The sequence below is a fragment of the Condylura cristata genome, unplaced genomic scaffold (genome assembly GCF_000260355.1).
Source record: "Condylura cristata isolate star-nosed mole 26May11 unplaced genomic scaffold, ConCri1.0 scaffold00022, whole genome shotgun sequence".
NCBI classification, from domain to species: Eukaryota; Metazoa; Chordata; class Mammalia; order Eulipotyphla; family Talpidae; genus Condylura; species Condylura cristata.
The window spans coordinates 9,428,839-9,454,795 of NW_004567123.1; the positions used below are offsets into that span (position 1 = coordinate 9,428,839).

Sequence of the window (25,957 nt, forward strand, 5' to 3'; positions counted from 1 at the left end):
GAGCTTTAAACTGTTGTGCCACCAACGAGGGCCCAAAGGATTAGTTTTGAAGCTGTCTGTATTTGACATCAGTTTAGTTCTCTATATTCCACATATTAGTGATACCATTCAATATTTGTCTTTCTTTCACTTATTTCACTTAGCATTATCCCTTCAAGCTCCATACATGTTGATATAAACGGCATGAGTGTATTTTTTCTGATTATTGAGGAATAATATTGCATTGTACATATATACACAGAATCTTCTTGACCCACTCATCTGTTCGGAGCACTTATGCTGTTTTCTTAATTTACCTATAGGAAATAGCATTACAAAAAATATGGGAGTGGAAGATTCCTTTCAAATAAGTTTTTTTCCAGGTTTTTTTTTTGTTGTTGTTGTTGTTGTTTTTGACATGCTTAGAAGTAGAATTCCTGGGTCAAAGGGAAGATAAATTTTATCATTTTGAGACACCTCCATTAGGCTCTCCATAGGGGCTAGACCAGTTTGCATTCCCACCAGCACTGTAGGAGTGTTCCATTTTCTCCACAGCACTTACTGGGTCAGGTCTTTTCAATACGGACCATTGGCGAAGTATTTGTTTAGTTCTCCTACCCACTTTTTGATTTTTCTTTTTGTTTTTGTAGTTTTTTGAGTTCTTTATATGCATCCTTTTTCAGATGTATGGTGTACAAATACTTTCTTCTATTCAGTAGGGTGTATTTTCTTTTTAGTTATGGTTTCTTTTTGCTGTACAGAAGCTCTTATAGTTTGATGTAGTCCCATTTGTTTATGTTTACTTTTGTTTACCTTGCTGTTGGGATGGCACCCAACACTAAAGCTTAAGTCATGAAGTGTTTGCTGTGGGGCTGCTGTAGCCATGGGACCTCCCCCTTCACTGGTTAAGGGTCTCACCTGTCTGGGCAGTTGCTGGTAGAGTCTCTCTAGAGGTCACAAGGACTCTGGCTTCTCTGACACCTTCCCCAGCACAGGTCCAGGGTCTTACTAGTCTAGGCAATCACAAATTAAATACTACTAATTTAAGTCAATACTACTAATACTAATTTTCAAAACTAATCATTTGTAGGTATCTCTTGGACAATTACATCTAATTGGGAGGAAAGGCCTTGATCAAGATTACTATGTAAGTCAATCAAGATTTGTTCATGTGGGGTGCAGAGAAAAATGGTGAAGAGAGGCTGGGGAAAATATAAAAGGAATAATGTTTGTGGAAGAGTTGCTGGAGGAAGCTCACCGCTGCCTCCTAAATTAGATCTACTACCTAGTTTCTGAGAACGAAAAAAGTTCATCATATGGAGCACTTTTCCCACCTGCAGCAAAATACAAAGGAGGGAATTTTGAAGGAACAGTTGTTGTAGGGAAGTTTCAATGGTCCTATTTAACCAAGACTTTCCCACTCCACCTTACTGTTCGAGTGAAATTAGATGAGAAATATACCCCGGCCTGATGGCCTTGGACCTAACCATTCTCCAAAGGTCAACTTTGGAAAACCCTTCTGGGAGTTTCCTGCTAGGAAATGTGAACACTAGCCTTAGCCTTAGCCCATTTGGGCTAAATCAGAAGGTAGGCTGCTTTCAATATAATTAGAAATATGATTAAGCATCTTCATAAATTTGCAAAACTCCTTTCAATCACTTTGCTTAACTTACTTTATCCCAGTGTGGTTAGAAGATAAATTAACAATTCAAATTTATAGTGAAGAAAAATGCAAATAAATTTGACCTACACAGGATCCTCCTCAGTAAGATGCTAGAACATCTGGCTATGGTCTTGTCTAAATCTGAATGTGTCTTCAAAACCTCATGTCTTCAAGATATCTGGGGAGGTAACTGACAACTTTTTAAGAAGTGATTTTGCAACTCTTGTCATGTTATAGGAACTATTTTTTATTTTTCTCAAACCCTACCTCAAACCTTACTTCAACATAGTCCTGATGTTTAAACAATAAAAATAACTGCTTTATAAGGTGGCTATATAAAAGAGTAATGTATTACTACTTTCTGTGTCCATTCCTATTGTTATTATATAAATATGTCTTTGGAACTGTAATTTGTGTTTTACATGAGGTAAAGTAAACATCAAACTTAACAAAGTTAATAAAATTTGATAAAATAAGCATAAGCTTCCCAACAGATCGATTGAAGGTCTTCAGGTTTTTTCCTATCCTCATCAAAACTAAGATATTAGCTTCATAATAAATTGTGTATGTTTATCATATGTCAGATTCAGCCTGTGGTAGACCATTCGTATCAGTCATAGGAAGTGTAACTGAGATGTATTTCCCATTTCTATAAATTTTATTGTGAAGGCTCCCAAAATTCAGTGATCAGGAATATCCAGTAATCTTTGTAGTGTACATATAACCCCACAGACTTAAATACTACTGGTCAGTAGTACACGGGACTAATGTACTGTGGATACATGATGGGAGCTGTAATTGCCTCCAGGTAAAGATAAATGCAATCCCAGTGCCACCACTGAAAGACTCTGGTGTTATATTAGCAACGACTTATCATTTGGTCTTGAGTCGGGGTCTCCTATGAACTCATTCACAGAGGTTTCATTATCTCTGTTTTATAAATGAGGAGCTGAGGTTGAGAGATGAATTAATTTTCTTCATGTCCTATAGCTATGAAAAAGCTATATTTTAAAAAAAAGTCTTTTTAATTAAATTTCTTTCTTATATCATTTAGTCCCCATAGTTCTCCTCCCAACATACCACCTGTGAGCCATCACCACCGTCCCTTGTGTTTAGCCCTTCCCTGTTTTGCTCCCTGTCCCTCTCCTTCCTGTGCTGTATGGCTTATTTCAATGGTCAGCTTGTTAGTTTAGACTTTTCTGGGCCTTTAGTTTAGTTTCTCTATATTCCATATACAAGTGTTGCCATCGTATTTATCTTATTAACTGACTAATTCACTCCAGCTCCATCCATGTTACCACAAATAGCATGAGTTTGTCTTTTTTGATCACTGAGTAATACTCCATTGTATAAATAAGCCACAACTTTTTGATCCATTTATCTGTTTGGAGGCATATCTTGGCTATTGTAAATAGTGCTGGAATAAACATAGTAGCTCAGGTTTCTTTTCAAATTAGTGTTTTGTGTCCTTTGGGTAGATCCCTAGGAGTAGAATCACTGGGTCATATGGCAGATCCATTTTAATGGTCTGAGGAATCATAGTTTTCTGTACTGGCTAGACCAGGTTACATTCCCACCAGCAGTGTAAGAGGGATCCTTTATCTCCACAGCCTCTCCAGCACTTGTTTCATATATATACACACACATATATATGTGTGTGTGTGTGTGTATACATATATATATATATTTTAATGTGGGACATTATTACTGGAGTGATATCTTATTTTGGATTGTATTTCCTTGATAACTAGTGATATTGATTTTTTTTCATGTACCTGTTGGACTAGTGATGCAATAAGGTTTTTAAGAAGCAGAATTTAAACACAGGGTTTCAGCATTCAAAACCTGTGTTCTTTCCATTAAACCTTATTTGCTTTTGACTTGGATCAAAAAGAAAATACAACTTCTAAAATGTAGTTTCCTCATTTATAAAACAAGAAGGACTGACATAATATAATATACCTCAATTATAAAACAAGTAGGACTGCTTCTGCTGTAATTTTCTGCTGGTAAGTTGAGCACCAGGCTTTCCATCCAGGCATCCAAAAAGGCTGATTTAATTTCTGAACTGTCCCAGTATTTCAAGCACAAGGAGCAAGCTCAGGGTGGTCAGTTCTGCTTTACTTGGCCTGACAACCTAGGACTTGCATGGAGGGTTCCAGTCAAGATCTCAAATTTGAAGATTGATTAGCTTATGTATCAGTTAGTTTAGGTTGCACCAAAAATACTCCCAGAATTTGATGGCTTAAAACAGCTATTTTTTTAATTCATGATTTTAGCAGGTCAGCATTTTGGACTGGGTTCAGCTAAATAATTCATCTGCTCTTGATCAAGTTAATCTTGACCTTCACGGTTTGCAAATGCATCTGTAGTTAGTAAGTAATATTGACAAGAGCTGACTGGTTTACAGTAGCCTAATCCGTGACAACTAGGACAGCTGGGTCTCACCACATGTCCTCATCCTCTAGCCAGTCATATCAAAAATTTCATGTGTCTCTCAAAGATTCTAAGAATACCAGAAAACTACTATTCATGAGGCCTAGGGTCAAAACTCACAAATCACTATTGCCACATTTTTTTTGGTTAAAATACGTAATGAAGTTGCCAGCTTTAAAGAGGTAGGGAAAAAGGACTGCAAAGTGTGTGTTCATTTTGTAACTTACCACACCTAGCTGTGCCAGAATCAACTTGGAGTGACAAGGAGATGCAAACAAGAAGAAAGATAAAAGGATAAACCCAATTTCTGAAAGACTGTTACACGATAGCTGTTTCTATGGGTAGCTTCTCATCCTTCAAGTTTGACCTTCTCAGAGAGGATTTTCTTGTCTGCTCTACTCTCATCCTTTTTTTTTTTTTTTTAAAGATTTATTTATTCATACAGAACTGGGGTACAGGCCAGAGATGCGGAGGGTGTGAGGATTCACCAGAGACAGAGTGGGGAGCAGAACAGGCAGATGGACGAAGTACACTGCTGAGGGGAGCAGCCGGGCTGGTCAGGAGAGGTCTGCCACGCCCTGTGGATCACCTCTGGTGCAGGCGGGTATTGAACTCATGCGGAAGTGGCTTAAGCTTCTTAGTGAAGTGCTTGAACCCACTGCGCCACCAGGAAGGGCCCTCTACTGTCATCCTTTTTATGCTGTTTATTTTCTCTAAGTGGAATCACTCCAGCACAATATAACATATTGCTTACTGTCTGCATTCCCCCCAAAAATGTTAAGTTTGTATCTATCTTGCTCACTACTCAGATTAGTACCTGGGATACACTAGGTACTGATCAATGATATTAACTGCACATATACATTGCCTAAGGACTACCATTTGAGTTACTACACTAATGCCTTATTCCACCAAGGAAAATTACTTGGGTAGTCTCTATAAATGTGATTCCCCATTTATTGCCCAGCATTAATTATCAAAATACTTGGAAATAACTATCTTGGCTTCTTTTTTTTTCTCTCTTTAGTGAATTAATCTCTCCCATGAGTTTTCACCACAGGCAACATTTTCAACTCCTTCTCTTTTCACCAAATTTTTACTTATTAAAAAGTATTACATATGCAATTCCTGATTATATGATCCTTAATTTCTGTATGTATAGTTAAGTGTCACTTTGCATTTCTAAAAATATAAAGGCTCAGAATGAACTGAATTAAGAAAACTGGGTGTTTTCTGGCATATTATTAAAATGGATAAGGCACAATTTAATTAAACCTAGTGGAGGAATACTATCAAATATGTAAGGGCAAATACTTTGTCTACTCTGCTATGTTTTAAAAATAAAAGAACTAATATAATTCCTTTTCAGGATGATTTACAGAACCTGGGATAAAAGAAGTGCTCATAAATATGTTAAAATAATGCAATTTCTTGGCATCTCATTCTAGGAGAACTGTTATAAATTGATTAAACTAAGGATTTTCTTAGAATCAGTGAGAAATCATGCTCTTTAAAAAAAAGTTTGTATTCAAATAATAAAACTCACTTTGCATAATATTTGGGACATAGTATATTTATCTATCTAAGACACCATCAATTTTAAGGGACATTATTTTATGTTATAGTGAGAAAGAAAAAATACAACCAGTATAAATTATATGATGGTAAGAAATGTTCTGATTAGAATGGGAGATGGTGAAATGTACATTTAGAATTAGTAAAATATGATGGTAGGTACTCAGTAAATATTTGTACAAGGGATGAAAGATGTCTTAATCTGTTTAAGCTGCTATCACAAAAATACTATATACTGGGTAGCTTATAAGCAATAGAAATTCCTCGTATTTCTGGATGCTGGAAGTCTGAAATCAGGGTGCCAGCCTGGTTAGGTCAGGACCATCTTCCAGTTTTGTTTTTTTTTTTTTTTAAGATTTATTTTATTTGTACATACAGAACTGGGGTGCAGGCCAGAGGGGCGGTGAGAGGCTTCACCAGAGACAGAGTGGGAGCAGAACAGGCAGATCGACGAAGTACACTGCTGAGGGGAGCAGTGGGCGGGTCAGGAGAGGTCTGCCACGCCATGTGGTCACCTCCGGGGCAGGCGGGAATCGAACTCATGAGGAGGTGGCTTTAGCTTCTCAGCGCAGTGCTTTAACCCGCTGCGCCACCAGGGAGGGCCCATCTTCCAGTTTTTATATTTCTGGTTGAATCCTCATATAGAAGAAGGGGCTAGCTAGCTCTTTTGGTCTCTTTTATAAAGACACTACTTCTATTCATGAGGGCTCCGGCAATCACCTCCCAAAGTCATAACCTTTCAATACCATCACCTTTGGCATTAGTTTTCTGTGTGTGAATTTCAAGGGAACACAAATATGTGGGTCATAGCAAATGGCTAGATAGATGGATGGATAATTGTGTATGTGTGGATGGATTGCTATCAATGGATATATGAATATTTGATCTTAATTCTTTGAAAGCAAAAACTCAGATTGACTCATGTATATCCATTAAAGTAGCTTGTCATGCTACTTTCACAACATTGAGGCTAAGATTACTGAAATTCCTAGTAAGCCAAGACAGTGGAGGAGTCTAGAAAGGGGATTAGAGATGTATATTGATTTTGGTCTGTATGGAGCATATTGAAGGATGGAGAAAATTCTTATTTGCTTCTAAGGAATAAATTATTCTCTTCTAATAATTAAATTCTAGCTTCCCACAATGTAACTCCCCCCACCGAATTATCTATTGTCAACTCTTTCAGAACCAAATTTTGAAAGTTATTTCATAGAACCATAATACTAGAGCCCCAAAGGACAAAAAAGATTAGAATTTAAACTTATTTTGTAGATCTATAAGTGTATCATTTTATTTTCTTACTCTTTCATTAATTCCAGAAATATTTTCTGAGTCCCCTAATGTATGGAAGACACTGGAAGTATAAGAAATTCAACACTGGAAAAGACAGAAAACTCACAGATAATGGATGCATACCATGATACTAACTTAGGGGTATACTTGAGTCTTAATTTCTTAGAGACATTTATAAGAAATAACTTTACTTTTTTGATAAAACTTCTCTGATAAATGTAATTGTTAAATCATACTTTTGAACATACATTTGATTTCCCAATAAATGATTAGCTTTTATCATTTTACCATAGCTGAAACTCTCTCCTACCCAATTGACATTTATATTATTCCAATTGGGTATTTATAATACAATTTCCTCCTATTTTTGCAAGTCTTAGCCTTTGAATATTTAACTTCATCCATACTGAAGTAATCAATTACTATTTCCTGGATACACTTTGGACATTCTCATCACTGTTCTTAGCTCATGTTATTCCCCAGTCTATCATCCCTCTGTTCTGGTGAATTCTTTCAATCTTTTGTGAGCCCTGTACCAGGAAAGCTGAGTGCTAAATACATGGGAACTGGATTCAGGTTGCTTGAGCCTGTATACCTTTCGTATGTCACTAGACAGACTCAATTGTAAATGCTTTCGTTATAGTACTGTTGTGAAGACTAGTTAAGAAAAAAGTTTGTAAAATGTTTTTCACAGAATTGACTACAATTTCTAAATCCCTTTAATTCTTCCAAGTTTTCTCATGCCACTATCACCTACTGTCTTAGTGCTATTTACATACATTTCTTTCACTGAGGTTTTGTTAAGAAGCAGATATAGGTGATAAAAGAGTAGGCTAGGTTCTTTGCACTGCCTGTCACTACCAAAAAGCCAAGAAGCAGAGATAAGAATTGAATCTGTAAGTGCTTTTAGTTTTCAGGTCACCGGTCATTGATCTGGGAGAATGGTGTGTATAACACCCTGGAGAAACTGTTTTGACATTTCATCTCTAGCTGGCCTTTTTATAATGGATTGGACAAAGGCAGTTAGTCATAAGCAAACAGACCACCAGAATAGCCAATCCAGTTGTTATTGCTGGTATTCATCACATTCAGCCCCCAGAACTAGTTAGGCTCCCAGTTATCTTGACCTTGGTACATCACAGCCAGCTGATCCTGGTTAATTTCTGATGGTGTTAATGTCTGGCATTCATTCAGGCATCATCAGGGCAGATATCTCAGTTAAGTAAGCATTTTAATTTAAAGAAAACAGATCGTTAGTCATTAAGGTGTGTGTGTGCAGCCTCCACTATATTTACAAATGCCGATTTCTATATTAGGTATGTTTCCCTTCCTTGCTAGCCCTCACCCCCACCACCTTAAGGACAATAGGTTTTTCTTTTTAATCAATGAGTCACTTGTAACAATTAACATAATCAAATTTTGAAAGAATAAGTGAAGAACAGAAAAGATGGATGAATGAATGGATGGGTACTATGATTGGGGCTCAGCACTGTTGGCATTTATATTCATGTCCATAAGTCAGACTGACTTCAGTAAAAGAATGGAGTTATCAAATAAGTTGGCAATGTATCTAGAGAAAATTTACATATAAAAGAATTTACCCTCATTTCCCCCTTAAATAGACTCTTTTGGGAATGAGCAAATCTTTGCATATCAACCTAATCATGCTTTCAAAAAAAAGTACTGCATCTTAGTAAAACAGTTTAGAGAGTGTCCTCATTTCTCATTATTAGAATTGATTTCTTTTATTACTTAATAAGGCATCTGAGGAGAATGTCTGGAAGGTCAAGCTGAGGTCTAGGGCATGAGATGACAGGGACAGGCTAGCACTTGTGCATTCTAGACTAAAATTTCATTTATGATATGACATAGAATCAGAGCTTTCACTGGTCCCCTTCAGTTTGATTTGGAAAGAATTGGCCTCAAGTTCACCTCTGCAGAAAGATCTGGTCTCTGCATGCATCTATGTGTGTGTCTGGTCTTATTTACTCTGCCTTAAAAACATTAGGAGGCTACATATCCAGTTTTGTGAATTGCAGAAACTGTCTTATAAAATAAATACTAGTGTCTACATAGAAAAGTCCATTTTTCAAAATAGGTTATTTATTTAATTCTGTAGTTCGAGTCATCTGTCCTCCAGGTAGTTATGTGCCCATTATCTATTTCTAAATGTGGGAAACAGTTCTTCACATTTTAAAATGATATATGTGAACCACACACACACACACACACACACGTATGTATGTATATATGTGTTATGTGTATAAATGTGTGTGTGTGTATAAAATATATTCCGGGCCCTCCCTAGTGGCACAGTGGGCTAAGGCACAGCACTGCAAGCTGGCTCCTAGCCTTAGCCGCTTGAGTGCGAGTTGATCACCGGCCCCGGAGGTTATCCAAATGGCTCAGCAGACCTCGCCTGTTTCGCCGCCCGCTGTTCCCCTCAGCAATGTACCTCCTCATTCTGCCTGTTGTGCTCCCCACTCTGTCTCTGGTGAATCCTCTCACCACCCCTGCACCTCTGGCCTGTACTCCAGTTCTGTATGCATAAGTAAATATATATGTAAATATGTAAATATATATGTAAGTATATATATAAGTAAATATAAGTAAATATATATGTAAATATGTAAATATATATGTAAATATATATATATGTGTGTGTATACATATATATACATATACATATATATGTATATATGTATGTATGTATATATATATATATATGTATGTATTATACACACACACACACACTCCACCTTTGAGTCTATGTCTAAAATCACTTGGACCAGTATCTTGAACACAGTGGACATTTCACAGATTTTCTTCTTGAAGGTATGCTGATAAAGTTTCAGAAGAGCTATTTTGTTACATATGTTCATGATTGTCAATAATACTATTTGTTTTCTCTCCAGAAAGCATTATACTACTTCTTAAAGGCAGCAAAGGCGGGGAGTGCAAATGCCATGGCATTTATAGGAAAGGTATATGCTTCATCTTGGTCAATATTTTTCATTACTTAAAAACCTAATAAATTAATGATGCCAGCAAAATGAACCCAGTGTAGAATGACCAGGTTATATGCTTCTTTCATAGAAGCATTTCACCAAAGCTTTTGCTACAAACTGAGGGTAGTAGTCTTGAAATGACATTTGGGGAAGAAACCCTATCAACAGCAGTCTTTGTCTGGGTCACCTAAAGTAGGCTTGAAAAGCAGGCTTGGTCCTGGGCTCCTGAGCTGGGTGTCACTCAGGAGTCCGTGCCCCATGCCCAGGACCTCAGTGTTTCCCATGCTATGATGTAACAGGAGATTCAAGATGGCTGTTCATGAAGACTTGGTATATTCCTCAACCTATCAGGAACCCCTGCCCCCCCAACCCCCCATGATAACAACCAGCTCCAGGCTCACCAAGTCCACCCTAGAGTGTCTTCCCATCTCCCCCAATGCTGCCCTTGGCTCCCTGCAGCCAATTTGCTTTAGTAACCATGGGGACAATGCACTCCTTTCAGAAGTGCTACAAACCATAAATTTCATAGAAGGGAATGTGAAGGGAAAAATTGCATTCATTTCTTGGACAAGGTCACTCCAGAATATATACAATAAGTTGTTTCTTTAGTTTTTCCTATTTTAAAAACTGAAACGGAATTCAAGTAACATAAAATTAACCATTTTAAATTCGATTCAGTGGCATTTACTATATTCACAATGTTGTACTATCATCACCTCTATGTAATTATAAAACATTTCATCACCCACAAAAATCTAAATTCCTTAGATTTTTTTTTTTTACAACTTTTTTTTGGTAGATGTATTTAGACGGTAATGCTGCAGCACCACAAAATAATGCCACTGCCTTCAAATACTTTTCCATGGCGGCTAGTAAGGTATGTACACAACCCATTGCTGTAAATGAAAGTACTTCACCCTTATTCCATGCAGAACGGTGCCAAGAAGTTAAATCCAATGTCTGTACTCAGTTAATAGGCCTGAGAGGAGTTCTGTGCCTGGAGAAAAAGAATATTGTTGACAACAGAATAGGGGGTTGGAGAAGGGAAAGATGAGTCTTGTCTTCCTAGCAGATGGAAAATGGCAGTCACTTATATTGTCCAAACAGGAGGTCAGACAAAAGCAAAATGTTTCCCTCCCCCATGCAGTAGGTGCAGCTAAGTAGCTCAGGAAACAGGAAAAGAGATGAGGGCAGAGCAAGGGAAAACTTATTCAAAAGCTGCAGTAAGTAGAGGAGAGAGACAACCAAGAACTGCCCATTGTCTTCCCCAAAGCTCAGAAATCCCCTTGGTCCAGGCAGAAGGTTGTCAGAGAACAAACCCTGACACAGTGAGTTACAGCGCAGTGCTGGAGACAGAATTGCCAGTTTGGATGCAAGTCACTAGATGTAAGATTACTGGACTTCTCCATGCTCCATTTCCCCTTCTGTGAAATGGGAATATAAAAAGATTTGCCTCAAGGAAGTGTGATCCTATAGCTCTGAATCACATATAATGTTGTAAACCAATGTTAAACAATTAAATCAATTAAAACATTTTTAAAAAATAAAGGGTAATAGGAAATTTTAAAAATTGCCCATATTCCTATTGTCAGGACTTAATGAGTTAACATTTATGGGCTTCGCATTGTATACTTAAAGCAGTGTGTGACACATATTAAGTGCTACATGTAAGAAATTATTTTTTGCAATCTGGGATCAGTTAGGTGGAATGAACCTCAAAGTATATCAAAGGCAAAATGAACTGGATTTGTGAGAGAACATAAAAATTATATAACATGGCTTCTGTCAAAGAAGTGTTTGCCTTGGGCACTAGGTTCAGTGAGGCTGGTATGTGTCAGATAAAATTTATTTACAATGCATCTCTGAATCTCTTTAGTGTATACCAATACAATCATTAGCTTAATGTTGGTGAATGGCCTTGATAAACTTTCACATTAAGAAGCATTTTGTTGTCTTACAATTTCATAGTGCAACACTGGCGGTAAAGATGTGTTCAAATTGAGGCATATTTTCAACCGTTCTCAGTTTTTAAAAGCCCACATGCTGCTTTAGGAGCCTATTTATAAATGACTAGCACCTCAGAGATGCTGCTATTGTGGTGTAAATTACTGAGAAGGCTGGTACTCTCCCTTGTAATTTATATGAAATTGTTGCTCAGCAAGACAGTTATCTGGAGTACCATTAGATTAGGACGACAAGAGGGAGAAAACTGAAAAAGAGGTGGAGTAATGTAACAGAGGAAGAGTTCTTATAATCTGGCAAGTAATGCTGATTTGACAGCCCTAAGGAACAATGCCAGGAAGTTGAGTGTGTAAATTAACTCAGCTTCTAAGCTTTTTAGGCCTGTAACCAGCAGTGATCTGAGCTACTTGTGTTCTAAACCTGAGCTGACTTCTTTTATATAGAAAACCTGAAATTGTATTTATTCAGAATGGAAAGGTAATTTTTTTGAATGGCATCAGATGGACATGGCCATATACTCCTTTATCACATCCTTGATAATTTATTAGATTTCTCACGTGGCATCACTACCGAAATGTTTTTTGGTTTTTTTTTTAACATCTTGTTTTTTAAATTTATCTTTAAGTCATAGAAGTACCCAGATGCAAATCTATAGATTTGATGGCCTCTTTGTCTTATTTACTCAGAAACATGAACAGTTAGCTATGTGATGTGATGCTTGAACCATATTGTACCATATCCTTCTGGTTTTCTCTCTCTTATCTCTGAACATGTGAGGCCCATCCCCATCTGTTTTTTTTTTTTTTTTTTCATATTTCCTCCACTCCCAGAATCATCTACCACTCTGAATCCTACCTGTAACCCAGAACAGAGTCAATTCTCTTTCCTTTCACAAAGTCATACCCATACCTGTTTATTGTTTCATGTGATTTCTTCTCTCTCCTAAAATGACTGTATGTACTCCTTGAATTTTACTGCTTCTAACTTGTGTCTTCTCTCTTGTCTGAAGGCCATCTCTCCTCAACTAGAGGAGGCTAAGGGTCTTTGAACAGAGTAGATTTCATTTAAAAAATTGTCAAATAATTTACCATCTTCTCCCTAATGTCATGTCATGTAATCTAAGCAAAAACAGTGAACCCTAAAGAGAAAGATATATATAGGCAGATTGCCTACACATATATTTTTGTTTAGCCCAGAAAGTGTTTTTAAAATTAGGAAACTTTTTAAATAAATAAATAATAAAATTAGGAAACATCTTATGAAAATCTGGATATCTACCTTTTCTTGGAACTGCAAAAATGTCAAACCATATGGGGCTGACATTCCCATGTAACAACACTGGCTAGAATAGAACACTGAGGAGTTTCTACCACCTTTGGATAAGGCAAGTAACTCTGAGTGGCCTCAGCCTTAACCATTTCCTCCATAACTTCACACAATATACTTCTTATATTACCTGTATGAATCCTTGATCTCTGAGTTGACCCTTCCTGACCTGAAGGTCCTAAACAGGTACTCTGGGACTTAAGAAAATGGTGACATATACACCGAGCCCCTGGTCTCCAAGGGGCTTTCTTTAAAAAGAAAATAATTTGTCCCCACTTTTTAAAACTTTCTCTTTTACTTTTTCTTCTTCGCTTCCATTTTTCTCAACCCCTAAATCAAATTAGCTAGAAAGACACACTCATTATACTTATCACATCCATTACACCAGGCCTTGCTACATCCCAATACTCCTAGAACTATAAGCATACGTAGTCAGGAATAGAAGAGGAAAGTGCACAGAGATATGTCATCTGTTTTAAATACAGATAGACTATCTTTAAGAATTTTAATAATATTGGCCTTTCAATGTGCCTAGATAATTTTGGAGTCTTGAGATAGTTTCAAACTGTGCCTTCTCTGGCTATGTGCTAGAGAAATGCTATATCACTGAGGAATATACTAGCTGCAGCCACAATAAATAAATTTAGCTAGTAAAAATAAATTTGGAGAGTTTTCTTTCAGCACTTGAGTGCCTGAAGAAATCCTATAAATCTTTAAAACAAGCACCTATCGGCTGAATGAAAGCCAAGTGGCCAAGCATGTCTCCCTACTTAGTCACTAAAAGTTGAAATGTGTGATGGTAGATGGAAAGAAAAAGTTAATATTTCTAGTTGGGAAAGTCACTTCTAAGGTTCACACTTTCAGGATTGATATAATAAATATCAACGTATTTGAATCTGTGCCAAATGCCAAGTATGCTAACTGTGTAACTTTTCCTATTCAGAATATTAATCAGAAAAAGAGATATTTTAGTATCAAGTGGGAAACATTGGTGATGTTATCAGGAGCCAAATTTAGGAGGTTATGAAAGGAAAAACTATAGAGGGTGTCAACTGTCTGATGAACTTATCTTGATTAACTCCTAATGGGTACATTTCAAATATTTTTATAAACTGTAGCAGTAGTTCCTTATGATGAACTCTTCTGGAACTTTACTTGGACTTTTAAAATTGTTCTAGGGTAATGCAATTGGTCTCCATGGACTGGGTCTTCTTTATTTTTATGGTAAAGGCGTTCCTGTGGTAAGTTAAACAATTTCACTACCTTTAAACACACCTCTAGCAAATTATAGGGTAAAATTCATGATCTTTGATTAATTTAAAGGAGTCAGTATATTGAACTTGGCTTGCCAAACTGTGATAACAAAAAATAAAATAATCCAGAGAAACATTTGCCAGAGATAAAGAACAAACTGGTGACAAGAATAACAATCCTAATTATATCATAGAATCATAGAATCTAAGTAACCTCAGAAGTCATCTAACCCCTGAGGATTTTTTTTTTCGTTGATAGAGAAATTTATCTGAGTTTAACCTGTGTCTTTTAAATGACCTTCCCTAAATAGCTAACAAAATCTCATGCCAATATAAGAAAAAATATAATTTACAGTGAAAATTAGGTAGCTATTTCCTAATAGAATCTAATACAATGAAAAAATGTATAATTCCTCTAATACTATTTTAATTAGCTAAATCATACAGGGCAGTACCTATACCATTAATAAAAATAAATATGGAATACAATTGTTACCATGGAGTTTTACATACACTTTGAGTAATAGGATATAATTATATTACAGAATTATGCCGAAGCACTTAAATACTTTCAGAAAGCTGCAGAGAAAGGATGGCCCAATGCACAGTTTCATTTAGGCTTCATGTACTACTGTAAGTGCTACAAATACAGCTATTTTACTAGAATGACAAATGCATGACTAAGTCTGTTCTTTTTTGACAAAATCAAAAGGTTGATGATAGAACATTTAGATAGAACTTTCAGACAGTATCTTCAGGAATTTGAAAAAAAATGGAAGGAAAGGACACCAGATGTCCTTTGGGGGAGGAGGCAAGGAGCTTAATTAGGAAGTTCATGTTTGAAAAGGTTAACTGTGAGGTGCTTTGTTATATCCAATGCACATATCCAGAAGCAAGTATGAAACCCACAAGAAAGGTCAAATTTGGAGAAAAAGGTTTGGGAGACTTTAATAAGAAATCGTTAAAAGTAAGTGAGTCTGCAAAGGAAAAGGGTGTGAGAGAAACAGTGGGTCATGGTCAGAAATCTGGTGTTCCTCAGTATCATATTTAAAAGATGGGCAGAGAAAGAGTTGTCACAGAAAACTGAAAAAGCATGGTCAGAGGATTAGGAACAACTATCATCATATTAAGGAAGCCCAGAGATGGAAATTTCAAGAAAGTAAATTAATGGGTACCCCAACCCCACCCCATGAAATGCAGTGAGAAGTCTTGTTCTTACATTACAAAACAAATTAAGATCAGCCACATATCCATGAGATTATCAAATGGAGGCTGTTTATAAGGTCATTGGACTGGTTGGGGTGGAAGTCAGATACTGTGAGTTAAGCAGTGAACAGAAGGTGAGGAAGTAGATGAGTAAAGATATTCTTGGAAGTGTAAAAGGAGAAGGAGAGAAATGGAATAGTAGCACAAGGGATGAAAAACCAAGGGGGATCTTTTCTGAAAGTGGTGAGAGACCTGGATATAATTTTTGACAGAAAAAAAGAGAGGTAGTCAATGGAAGTAGTTAATGCACCATAGAAGATATGAGATAATTAATGTCAAGAGATCTGGAACTAGTTGGCTGGCTTTAGGGTCTGATTGCATCCAGATGGGAAGATACCTCATTATTCTTGATTAGAGAGGAGGGACTTCTCATTCTCTAAGTCTGGAGGGAGGGAATGTAGTATGAGGTGGTGGGGGGAAGGATGGAGAGGCTAGTAAGAAAAGTCAGTGTGAAAATTTCCTTATTAACTTAGTTCGTTCATTCATAGTTATCTTCTGAGAGCAATGGTAGAATGACTGGTTTAGGAGATCTCAGGGAGCCATGAAGTCTTGTGGGGGCTGACAGTAGACAAGATAAATAGCTGGAGAGCTCAGCAATGCTTGAGTATATCTGCTAAGTCCTTCCTGTCAGATGGGGAGCTAGGGTAACAGCAACCTGGCATTATCAAGAAGATTAGATTTTGCCAACTGATTTGCTGACATTTCCCACAGTGACCCAGGAGGGCATGTTATGTATTATCTTGGGGATGAGGGTGAGAAGAAGGGATTCCTAAAATGGCCTTATTCTTAATTCCAAGTCCCAAGCCCAGGCTCTATCAGATACCTCAAACTTCTAAGATATGTGTTTAACAGTTATGGCTAATGCTTATTAACGCTTTATATATACTTATTGACTTCTCAGTTTATTTAGAATGTACTTCATAATTTACAGATGACCATATTGAGTTGAAATCTCTTGCCTAATATCATACAAGACTAAGATTCTAGGATAAGTAATTTGCCACTAGAGCCTTTGCTTTTAATTGAAGTTGTAGTTTTCTTTTAGAATTGTGAGTGCTGGAAGGAACTTAAGCTCAACTACTAAAAGTCCCTCCTTTTATAGATGAAGTGCCCAAATCATAAAAGGAAAATGGGAATGCAGAACAAGAATCTCAGTTGCTGGGAGTATGCTGATCACATCCTAGCTCCAATTACTTCTTCTTTTCTGTAATAATGAAGTACCACTGTTTTACATCTGTTAGTTATTTGTTTTTTGTTTTTTTTAAATACAGGATTTATCCCCTTAGATGTGGTCACCGTAGCTCTCCCACCACCAAGACACCCATAGTTCTCTGCTGTAGTTTTTTGTGCTCTACCCCTCCCTCAATTACCTCTTGCTCAAAATATAAGTTGAGACTAAGCTGTGCCTCCTGGAACTGGGATTTGCCTGCTCCAAACTGTATAGTTAACGGCTGGGAGAAACTAGACTGGTCTTCCGGTTCGAGAGATGACAGGATGGTGAGACATGTAATGGTGGAGCGCCTCGTTCTCAGAAAGCCTAATTGGTGTCCTTTTCATTAACTCAAGTTGAACCATATCAAGGAGATATTTCATGAGACTAGACAGTCTTTCCCCTTCAGTTTTTTAAAAAATATATCATGAGCCCATAAACTTAATTTCTGTTTGCCTATAATCAAACTCAGTTCCCCTCCTCCCCTAAATAATGGATTTAGACAGCTTGGCTTGGGTTGGCTTTTCTTTCTCATCCTGTTTAAAATAGCAGGCATTACTATAACAATCATACTCATAGGTTATAAGGTAAGAAATATAATAAATAAGAGAAGCCCTGAAAGTAAACAAATTTAATTTTCAGCTGGTTCTGGAGTATGGAAGGATTATAAACTTGCCTTCAAATATTTCTACTTGGCATCTCAAAGTGGGCAGCCCCTTGCCATTTATTATCTGGCTGAGATGTACGCAACAGGAACAGGAGTCGTAAGATCATGTCGAACGGCTGTGGAGGTAAATAATGAACTGTTTTTAAGTGCTTTCCATTTATCACACAAAGGAGATGGCACTGTCTTTAAATTGTTGGTGTCTTTGCTCTTAAAGATATTACCTCTTTTCTTCCAATTGACAATGTGAGCGCTGACATTTGCCAGGGAGGAAAAGCCGTGATGTAACTCAGATTGGGAAAGGGAGGAAAAGAAACGATAGCTCCTTTCTTGCATTTGGCTTTTCGTCAAGTTCAGATCTCACCTCAAAATTCAGTTAAGGAGCTATGTTTCAAGCTTCTATCAAATCATCAGGGCAATTTGGCACTTCTTGTAGTATTGGGAATTACTACTTGGAAAATCAAAGGCCCGATTTGGCCTAGAAAATGTAGCACACTTCTTCCCAGAAAGGAGGGCCCTTAGGTTTTTGATGATTTTGATAATAACTGAGAAAGTGAATTCTTTCAGCCTGATCCAGGATGTACTTTTCAAAAAATGCTTTTAGGACGTTAATGCCCTTTATTGATTTATTAAACACTTCCACAACATATAAATACCTCCATGTTGTAATCTGGCCCCTGTGAAACAACTTTCAAAAGCTGCCAGCTAATAATCTATCTTTAGATTTGCTCCTTTGCCAACTTCCTAATGAATTATGTATGGCTAACCTCTTTTGGTTACATAAGGGCTATTCAGCTATGTTGACGTTTGTCCCCATGGAACTCAGCACACCACCCTTGCAGTTATGTCACCTACACCCTCAGGCACTGTCTTCCCTTTATTCTCTCTTTTTCATATCAGCTGTGGTCTTATAATTTGCATCAGTCCCCCAAAATGCCCTTTTTAAAAAAAGGACTTTTTTGTTCTGCCAAATAGTCTCCAAGCCTGCAAAGTTTATTACACAAATTTAAAATAAGCCTACGGAAGTTTTTGACTCAAAAAATAAAACAAAACAATACACATTTGTAACCCTTGTGCCTGTGAAAGGCATTACAAAGTATTTATTCTAAATAATGTGCTGTAGCCGAAACCCTTATCTGACCAGCCAGCAGGAGCTTTAGACTGATGTCATTTATCATTTACCTGAGATAAAGCATATTAGCTAACTTATCTGCTTGATTTCTCTTCCCACGTACAGCTTTATAAAGGTGTCTGTGAACTGGGCCATTGGGCTGAGAAATTCCTGACAGCATACTTTGCTTATAAGGATGGTGATGTAGATTCTTCTCTTGTTCAGTATGCACTTCTTGCAGAAATGGGGTATGAAGTAGCTCAAAGCAATTCAGCGTTTATTTTGGAATCTAGTAAGATAAGTTAAAATTCGCTGCAATTCCCCAATTATACATATGACTGTAAACTTTATTATGGGGTACTTTTGCTTTCCTAATGGAATATCTTCTTTTTTTTTTTAAGGAAAGGTTAAAATTCTTGAAAAAGAGAAAATGTATCCAATGGCTCTTCTCCTATGGAATCGAGCTGCCATCCAAGGTATAGAAATTAGATAAAAATTAGTCCATACCTGGTCCCTCTCCACTATGTTTCACCTGACTGTCTCCCACTAATTCTTGGGTACATAGGCAGGATGATATAGAATATCAAGTAGCCACCTACTTGATATTTTAAGCATACTGATGTTAGCCTTTGATTAGAGTTCATTTCCAGGAATTTCTTTGCTATTCCCAAGGTTCCTGGCTTAGCAAAATACAGGTATTTTTCTCTGGTTCTATTTCTATGGCACCATAATGACCATTTGGAACAAATTACTGAAGAAACAAACCAGTTTTCTTGCTCTGGTTTCCATCATTTATTTGCTCAGTTTCTCTCCTGAACTTAAAGATGTGACCTAGGTGGGTCTAAGGCTCCTCTGGTTCTCTTTTAAAATAGTACATTGATGATTATCACAAATTCTTGATCTCTTAGCCATTGGCATGTACCAATCCTTTAAAGAAAGTTCAGGGTTAATGGACAAAAGCCTCTCTCCTTTCCTGAAATTCCTGTCCCTTCACAAGGATCACATGTGATAAGGAATGTAAGCTATCAGTGATGGGAAAGCATTGCCAGGTGGTATTTGCATCACCACGTCTCTTTCCATTCTTCCCCTAAAATTATATTATAAAAAGCAGAGCGATACTGTGAAACTGTCATCACTGGCATTTGGATATGTGAGTAACTCTCTTACAGTAAAAGAGCAATTCTACTTCCAATTATGTTTCTTAAAATCATCTCATGCTAAGGTCAAATCATCCCTTTTATACAAGAAGTGAATGGGGTAAGAAATTATTCTCAACTGATGCTAAGATGGGACAGAAGTAAAAGTCACAGTGTTACCTTCTCAAATTCACTGAGCTTATAATACAGCAGCAAACCATCCAATGCATTAAGTAAGATATTCTCTGGGGGATAAAAAAATCTTTTTTTGCTTACATACATAATAACGATCTTGTTTGGAGTGAGAAAATAACATCAGGAAACTCTAAGCTGTGGCAAATCAGCTCAATCACAACAAATACAGTTTTATCTAAGTCAGGAAATGGTGTGAAGATTGCATTAATGAAGAGATGCTGAAAATGAGGGGGCATGAATATTAAGCAGAATTCATCACATTAAAAATGTCAGATCATTGAAAATAATTATGTTACAAAAGAGGTCAGGCATAAATGTCCCCAAAGATGTGACTGCTCAGTAGCTCACTTGAATTTAGGAAATCTAATAATGAAAATTTTCCAATAGGTCACAGATGGTACTTCTTTGAACTGTTGCTATATGTGTGAAAGGAGCTAAACCATCAGGACTTAGTCACCACCTGTGACTGAAATTCAAGGGGAAATACCTCATACTGTCAAGTGACTCGGGGAATCTTTCAGGATTGCCACATGCCCCTATCATTCCCCCTAATGAAGGTGGAATTGAATACCCTTGAGAACTTCTTGGTTACTACCTCCCTTTCTCAGAGACTTCAGGGATCCTGCTTACTGCTTTTAAAGCTCACTAACACCCAGAAGTTCTGTCCTTTTATGCTAATAGAACAGCAAGAATTTTGGGATAAAAGTAAGTCAACTTTGGGAAAATTAGATATGGAGTAGACCCTAGGGGCCTCTTGTCTACCCAGGCCCTTGCAGACTCCTGAGTATCATTTCTATAAGACCAGGCCACCAGCTACCCATACAATTTGAAGCACCTGGGAAGCAGATATTCATAACTGATGTCTTGGGCATCTTAAGAATTTGTAAAGTTTACTTGGAGAGACCCCAAAACAGTCCATACATTACATTTTTAATAGAGCACTAAAAGAGCTTTAGTACCCAAAGGAATTAATTCCAAAGGATTTTAAGTATTGCACTATGCCAATGAATAGACATTGTTGGAAGGAGATCTATATAATACTACCCCTCAAACCACACCACATGGACTACTTTTCCCTTTTCCAAGTGCACCTAAACTGGAAAGAGGTTGGCCATAGTTGAGATGAATGTGTCCTAGATGAGCATTTCCTCATCTCTTCAATAAAAATTATCCCTGTGAATAAAAATGTGGACCCCAAAGAGACCAGTAAAGGTCATTGCTAAATGACCTTCAAAAAACTGAAGTTGCACATCTTTAAAAACTGCATAATTTTTTCTATTCTTGAACATATCTGTTTATTGAGAATTAAGGTTCTAAATTACTTAACATCTGAAAGAGCATTTTGTAAAATGTTTCTTGCCCATTCATGCCATATGTATGTACCAAATACCAGTGTAGGTTCTAGAGCTATATCAATGTTAAGTTTCTTGCTCTCAATAGAGACAGAGAGAAAATATATTAGTAATAAGGGTAACCGTCATATGTTCAGTGAAGGAAGTAAAACACGGACATGAGATAAATAACTATTTGGCAGAGGGATTGAGAGGATGCTTTAGAAAAGGTAAGTCAGAGAAGGATTCTAGGAGGGGAGTAATATTCCCAGTGAGAACTGAATAGTGAACTGCAAACACAGGAAGAGTCAGAGGAATTCAAAACATGTCAGGCAAAAGGATATGAAGAATCTTAATACAGAGATCCTAAGGCAAGAATGAGCTTGAAGTGTTGAAGGAATGTTAAAAAGATTAAAGACTATTAAGAGAAGGTAACTGTGATAAGACAAATCAGGGAAGCAAAAGGCAGTAAAGACAAAACTTGTAGGTCAGGAATCTGGATATTAGTGCAAGTGAAGTACTTGGAGGTATTATGAAAAGAAATCAGTTGAATTGACTTTACATTTTAAACAGATCATCATGGTGGTTGTACAGAGAATAGATTGAAAAGTGAAGATAAAGGAACAGTTTGGTTGCCATTATAGTATTCCAGGCCTGAACTGGAGAGAAACAGGTGTGTTTTAGGGTGGAATCAACAGGAGTTGCTTATGAATTCAGTGATGGAAGTGAGAGAAAATTAACTGAATAAAACTCCTCTAGATTTATGGCCTTAACAACAGTAGTAGGACTGAGAAAGGAAAAGCACCGATACTTTTGTTTGGTTTTATTTGTGGGAAGAGGTATTACGGTGTTAGCAACCTCTATTGGTTATCAAGATCCCTGTAGAGAAGCCAAGTAGAAATTATAGAGAGTCTGGAATTTGGAGAAAGACTCAACTACAAGCATAAGTACAAGAACAGCAAACATAATGTAGCCATGAAACTAGATGAGATCATCTAGAGAAACAGTTGATATAGAAGAGAGAGGAGGAGAGAGTAGGGAAAGGAAAATTTTAACTGCCTTAAAGGTAAAGGCTTTATTGGGCACAGGCAAAAGCCAGATTGGAAAGGGGGTTGAGGATCATGGAAGGGGAAGCTTGGTAAATCTAGTCAATGAAGAACTTACTTATGAAAGTCATGTTACAGGAATAGAAAAAGGACTGTATTTAAAAGGAGACACCATAAGACAAAGACAAGGTTTGTTTGATTCAAACAAGATATCAAAGTATTTTTTTTATTGAGGGGATTAGCCTGGTAAAGAGGGAGAAACTAATGATGTAGGAGAGTAGAGTTTCAGGAGTGAAATAAGTCTATGAATAGAAAGGATGAGATCCAGTTTGCCAAGAATTGACCTACCTTCAAAAAACAAATTTTAAAGGTAAAATTCACAGTGGTTTGTTTACCATGGGAGTTAACCTACAATGAAGACAACTACCACTTAGTTTCATATTTTGTATTTCACAAACTCGAATACTAATTCTGGGATTCTGAATATTTTCTGCTTTTATATATATTATCCTTAGGTTGAATTGCTAGGAAGTATAGATGATATTTGAATTCTTCTTCTCTTTCTTCTCTTTCTTTTAGGAAATGCATTTGCTAGGGTAAAAATTGGAGATTACCACTACTATGGCTACGGGACTAAGAAAGATTATCAAACAGCAGCCACACATTACAGTATTGCAGCTGACAAATACCACAGTGCACAAGCCATGTTCAATCTGGCCTATATGTACCAACATGGGTTAGGTATTGCAAAGGTAATTGTGTTGGTAGCATTGCAGATCTAATAATGGGAGCTATATACAATGGGAAATTTGTAAATGTTTTGAATGTCACTGATGTCATCAATGCAGTGGAAGAAAGGAAGAAGACTGAACATTTGGCATCATGTGCCAGCACATATTACTTATCCTAATATGAGCACTATGAAGTGGAAATTATTTTCTCCACTTACATCCAACACATAACTAATGAGTAGAATAAATCTATCCAAGGCCAATTTGACTCATAAATTCATGCTTTTCCCAACAATACTTGTGGGTCCTGCCCCCAATCCCCATCTGCAGGCCTTTTTTCTATTAAAATTTCTATTGAAGTGCAAGCTCTCTACAGCAAGAAGAAAGTGGAAATGAGGTTATAACTAGATAGAGAGGTGGCATCAATCCAGAAATACCTTATAAAATATCGACTATGTACATGACACGATGCTGAGTATTCTGTAGAGTCCCAAGAAAATGGATCTCGATTCTTCAAAGATTATACTTGGCTTGAAGAGATGAGTCACATTCATTAAGAAAGAGAACAAACACTACAAGGATATAGTGAGTAAATCCTATAGATAGTTAAAGGCCATTAAGGCACAATATGGCATTGGGATCTATCAGACTGAGAAAGATGTATTAAATATCAATAATGATGACAGAAGCTAGGCATTACTTTATGTACATACCATGTCATTTCAATCACCACTGTTTGATGCGATCAGCCCTTTAACTGTCCTCAATGTGTGTATCAGGAATCCAAAGTGCAGAGAGGTTAGATCAGATGGCCAATTTTGGAGAGCTCATTAGTCGTTGAGTCATAATTTGAAGCTAGGCCTATCTGGCTCTATGTTTTGGGGGCAAAGAAGTGGGCCCTAAATCTAGTGATTGTTAGTGCTCAAGTATATATTTCATTCAATGTTTATATTCCTGGTTACATTTTAAGAACAAAATAATTGTACAGTTATCAGTTCTTCATTCTAGTGCTCATAATTGAGAATTATTAATCGGGAATTTCTTTTCTAACACTGCTACTAGTGCACACAGCAGCCAAGGTCTTAATAGTTACCAGTAGCTTATAGTGGAGCACCTGCTCTCCTGTGCACTTCTTGTTCTGCCTTTTCATTGAATACTTTTTATCAGCCCGAGACCCTAGGTAGTGGGGGAAATGCTAACTCCAAATCAACTATTTTCCCTATTCTGCAAAGATGCAAGTTACCTGTGTCTATATATTTGAGGGCAGGAGGAATAAGACTAGATGGAATAGCTAAATTGGATGATTCTTTGGATATCATTTAGCCATACTTTGCTTCCCTCCAGTCATCATCCATCCACATCTGTAAAACACAATGCCTATCCTGCTCAGACTTGGAGGATAAAATGAATAACTCTTTATGAAAAGACTTTGTAATCAGTATGGAATGATTTAATTAGATCAGAAGAGAATTGGAGGGATTGCTCAGTAAGGCTTCAGTAAAATTAAAACTTTTTTCATCTTCTCTCATGTAAAACATAACAATAATAGTGTGAGGAACATTGTCTTTATAAAGAGTGAAAGAGGCCCCATCTCATAAGGTAAATTCAAGTTAGCACTTCTCCCACAGGCTGAGTGATCCACACGGGGCTTAGTCCATTTTGCCTGGATTTCCAAAAGGAGCAGGCAGGGGCGCCCACTGGAACACACAGACAGCATGCTGGAGAGAACACTGCCTACTGGCATCTAGCTGATGCATTGTCAGACGGCTTGGGTTATTCCCTTGGAGCCAGAGCTTAGCTCTCTCCTAGACATCTCCTCACAAATAACAGGTCTTGAGCTATACTTTCCATACATAAAAAAAAAATTTCTGAAATTTCTCTCTGCCACATTTCTGTCAGGCTTCCTATTAAATCATGAGTAATTCATTTTGGGCTCTCACTGTCAGTCACAGCTGTATTTTTCCTATAGAAAGTATCTATATTTAAAAAAAAAATAGGAGCTGCATTTAACCTCAGACCTGCACATGGGAATTTTAAAGTAATTAATTAGAGGCCATTGCTCTTTGTCTTTATTAATTTCTTTTGTCGAGTAATTAGAAAATAATAGCCAAGTTCCTAGAGGCAAAGTTTTATTAATGTTGCCATCTCATAGTCAAATTAATGAGGAAATACCACCTTTTCTAATTCAAATATCCTGGTAATTAAAAGCCCAAAACTTGTTCCAATGATGGTTAATGAAAGCAGTGATTAGGAGAACAGGCTTTCACAGCATTTAAGTCATCGAATAACTAAGCATTTCTTCAGCAAGGCAATTTACAATCCTCTTTATTAGCTAATCCTTAGCAAACCAGTGGGAAAGAGGAGAATATTAACCGGTATCTCTCTGAGAATCAAAAAGGTATTGATGTGAAATCAGGTTGTATAAACTCTGAAGTGAGATATAAATAAATACTTGGTAAATCAAGTTAAAAATATGGGTCGTTGTTGTTCACATGTCTTTAGGTCACAGGGACTAAGATGATGTAAATGGGTTACCCTAATAGCTTCACAAGAATCATCTCATTTCCCACTTTCTTCTCCCCTCCCTCCTTCCTTTTCCTCCCTCCTGCCATACTTCCCTTTCCCCATTTCCTATATTAGTTTACAACACTGTATAGTTTCCAAGAAAACATTTACTCACTATTTCCCATCCCAATTATCCACTTACAGATCATCTACCAACAACCAGCTGGTCCTTTCTACCCATTCTATACCCCTTGTCTCCTCTGATAA

At 37.1% G+C, this 25,957-nt stretch overlaps 1 protein-coding gene across 1 annotated transcript in view; it reads left to right on the forward strand.

Annotated features, from left to right (window-relative positions):
• The window catches only part of SEL1L2 (sel-1 suppressor of lin-12-like 2 (C. elegans)), an 85,353-nt gene that overhangs the window by 52,685 nt on the left and 6,711 nt on the right, over positions 1-25,957 (forward strand). The window contains exons 10-16 of the mRNA XM_004687159.1: positions 1,070-1,126; positions 9,862-9,930; positions 10,754-10,831; positions 14,421-14,483; positions 15,041-15,128; positions 17,614-17,762; positions 19,148-19,222. Of these exons, the coding sequence (XP_004687216.1) occupies positions 1,070-1,126; positions 9,862-9,930; positions 10,754-10,831; positions 14,421-14,483; positions 15,041-15,128; positions 17,614-17,762; positions 19,148-19,222 (579 nt within the window). The remainder of the gene's footprint in view (positions 1-1,069; positions 1,127-9,861; positions 9,931-10,753; positions 10,832-14,420; positions 14,484-15,040; positions 15,129-17,613; positions 17,763-19,147; positions 19,223-25,957) is intronic.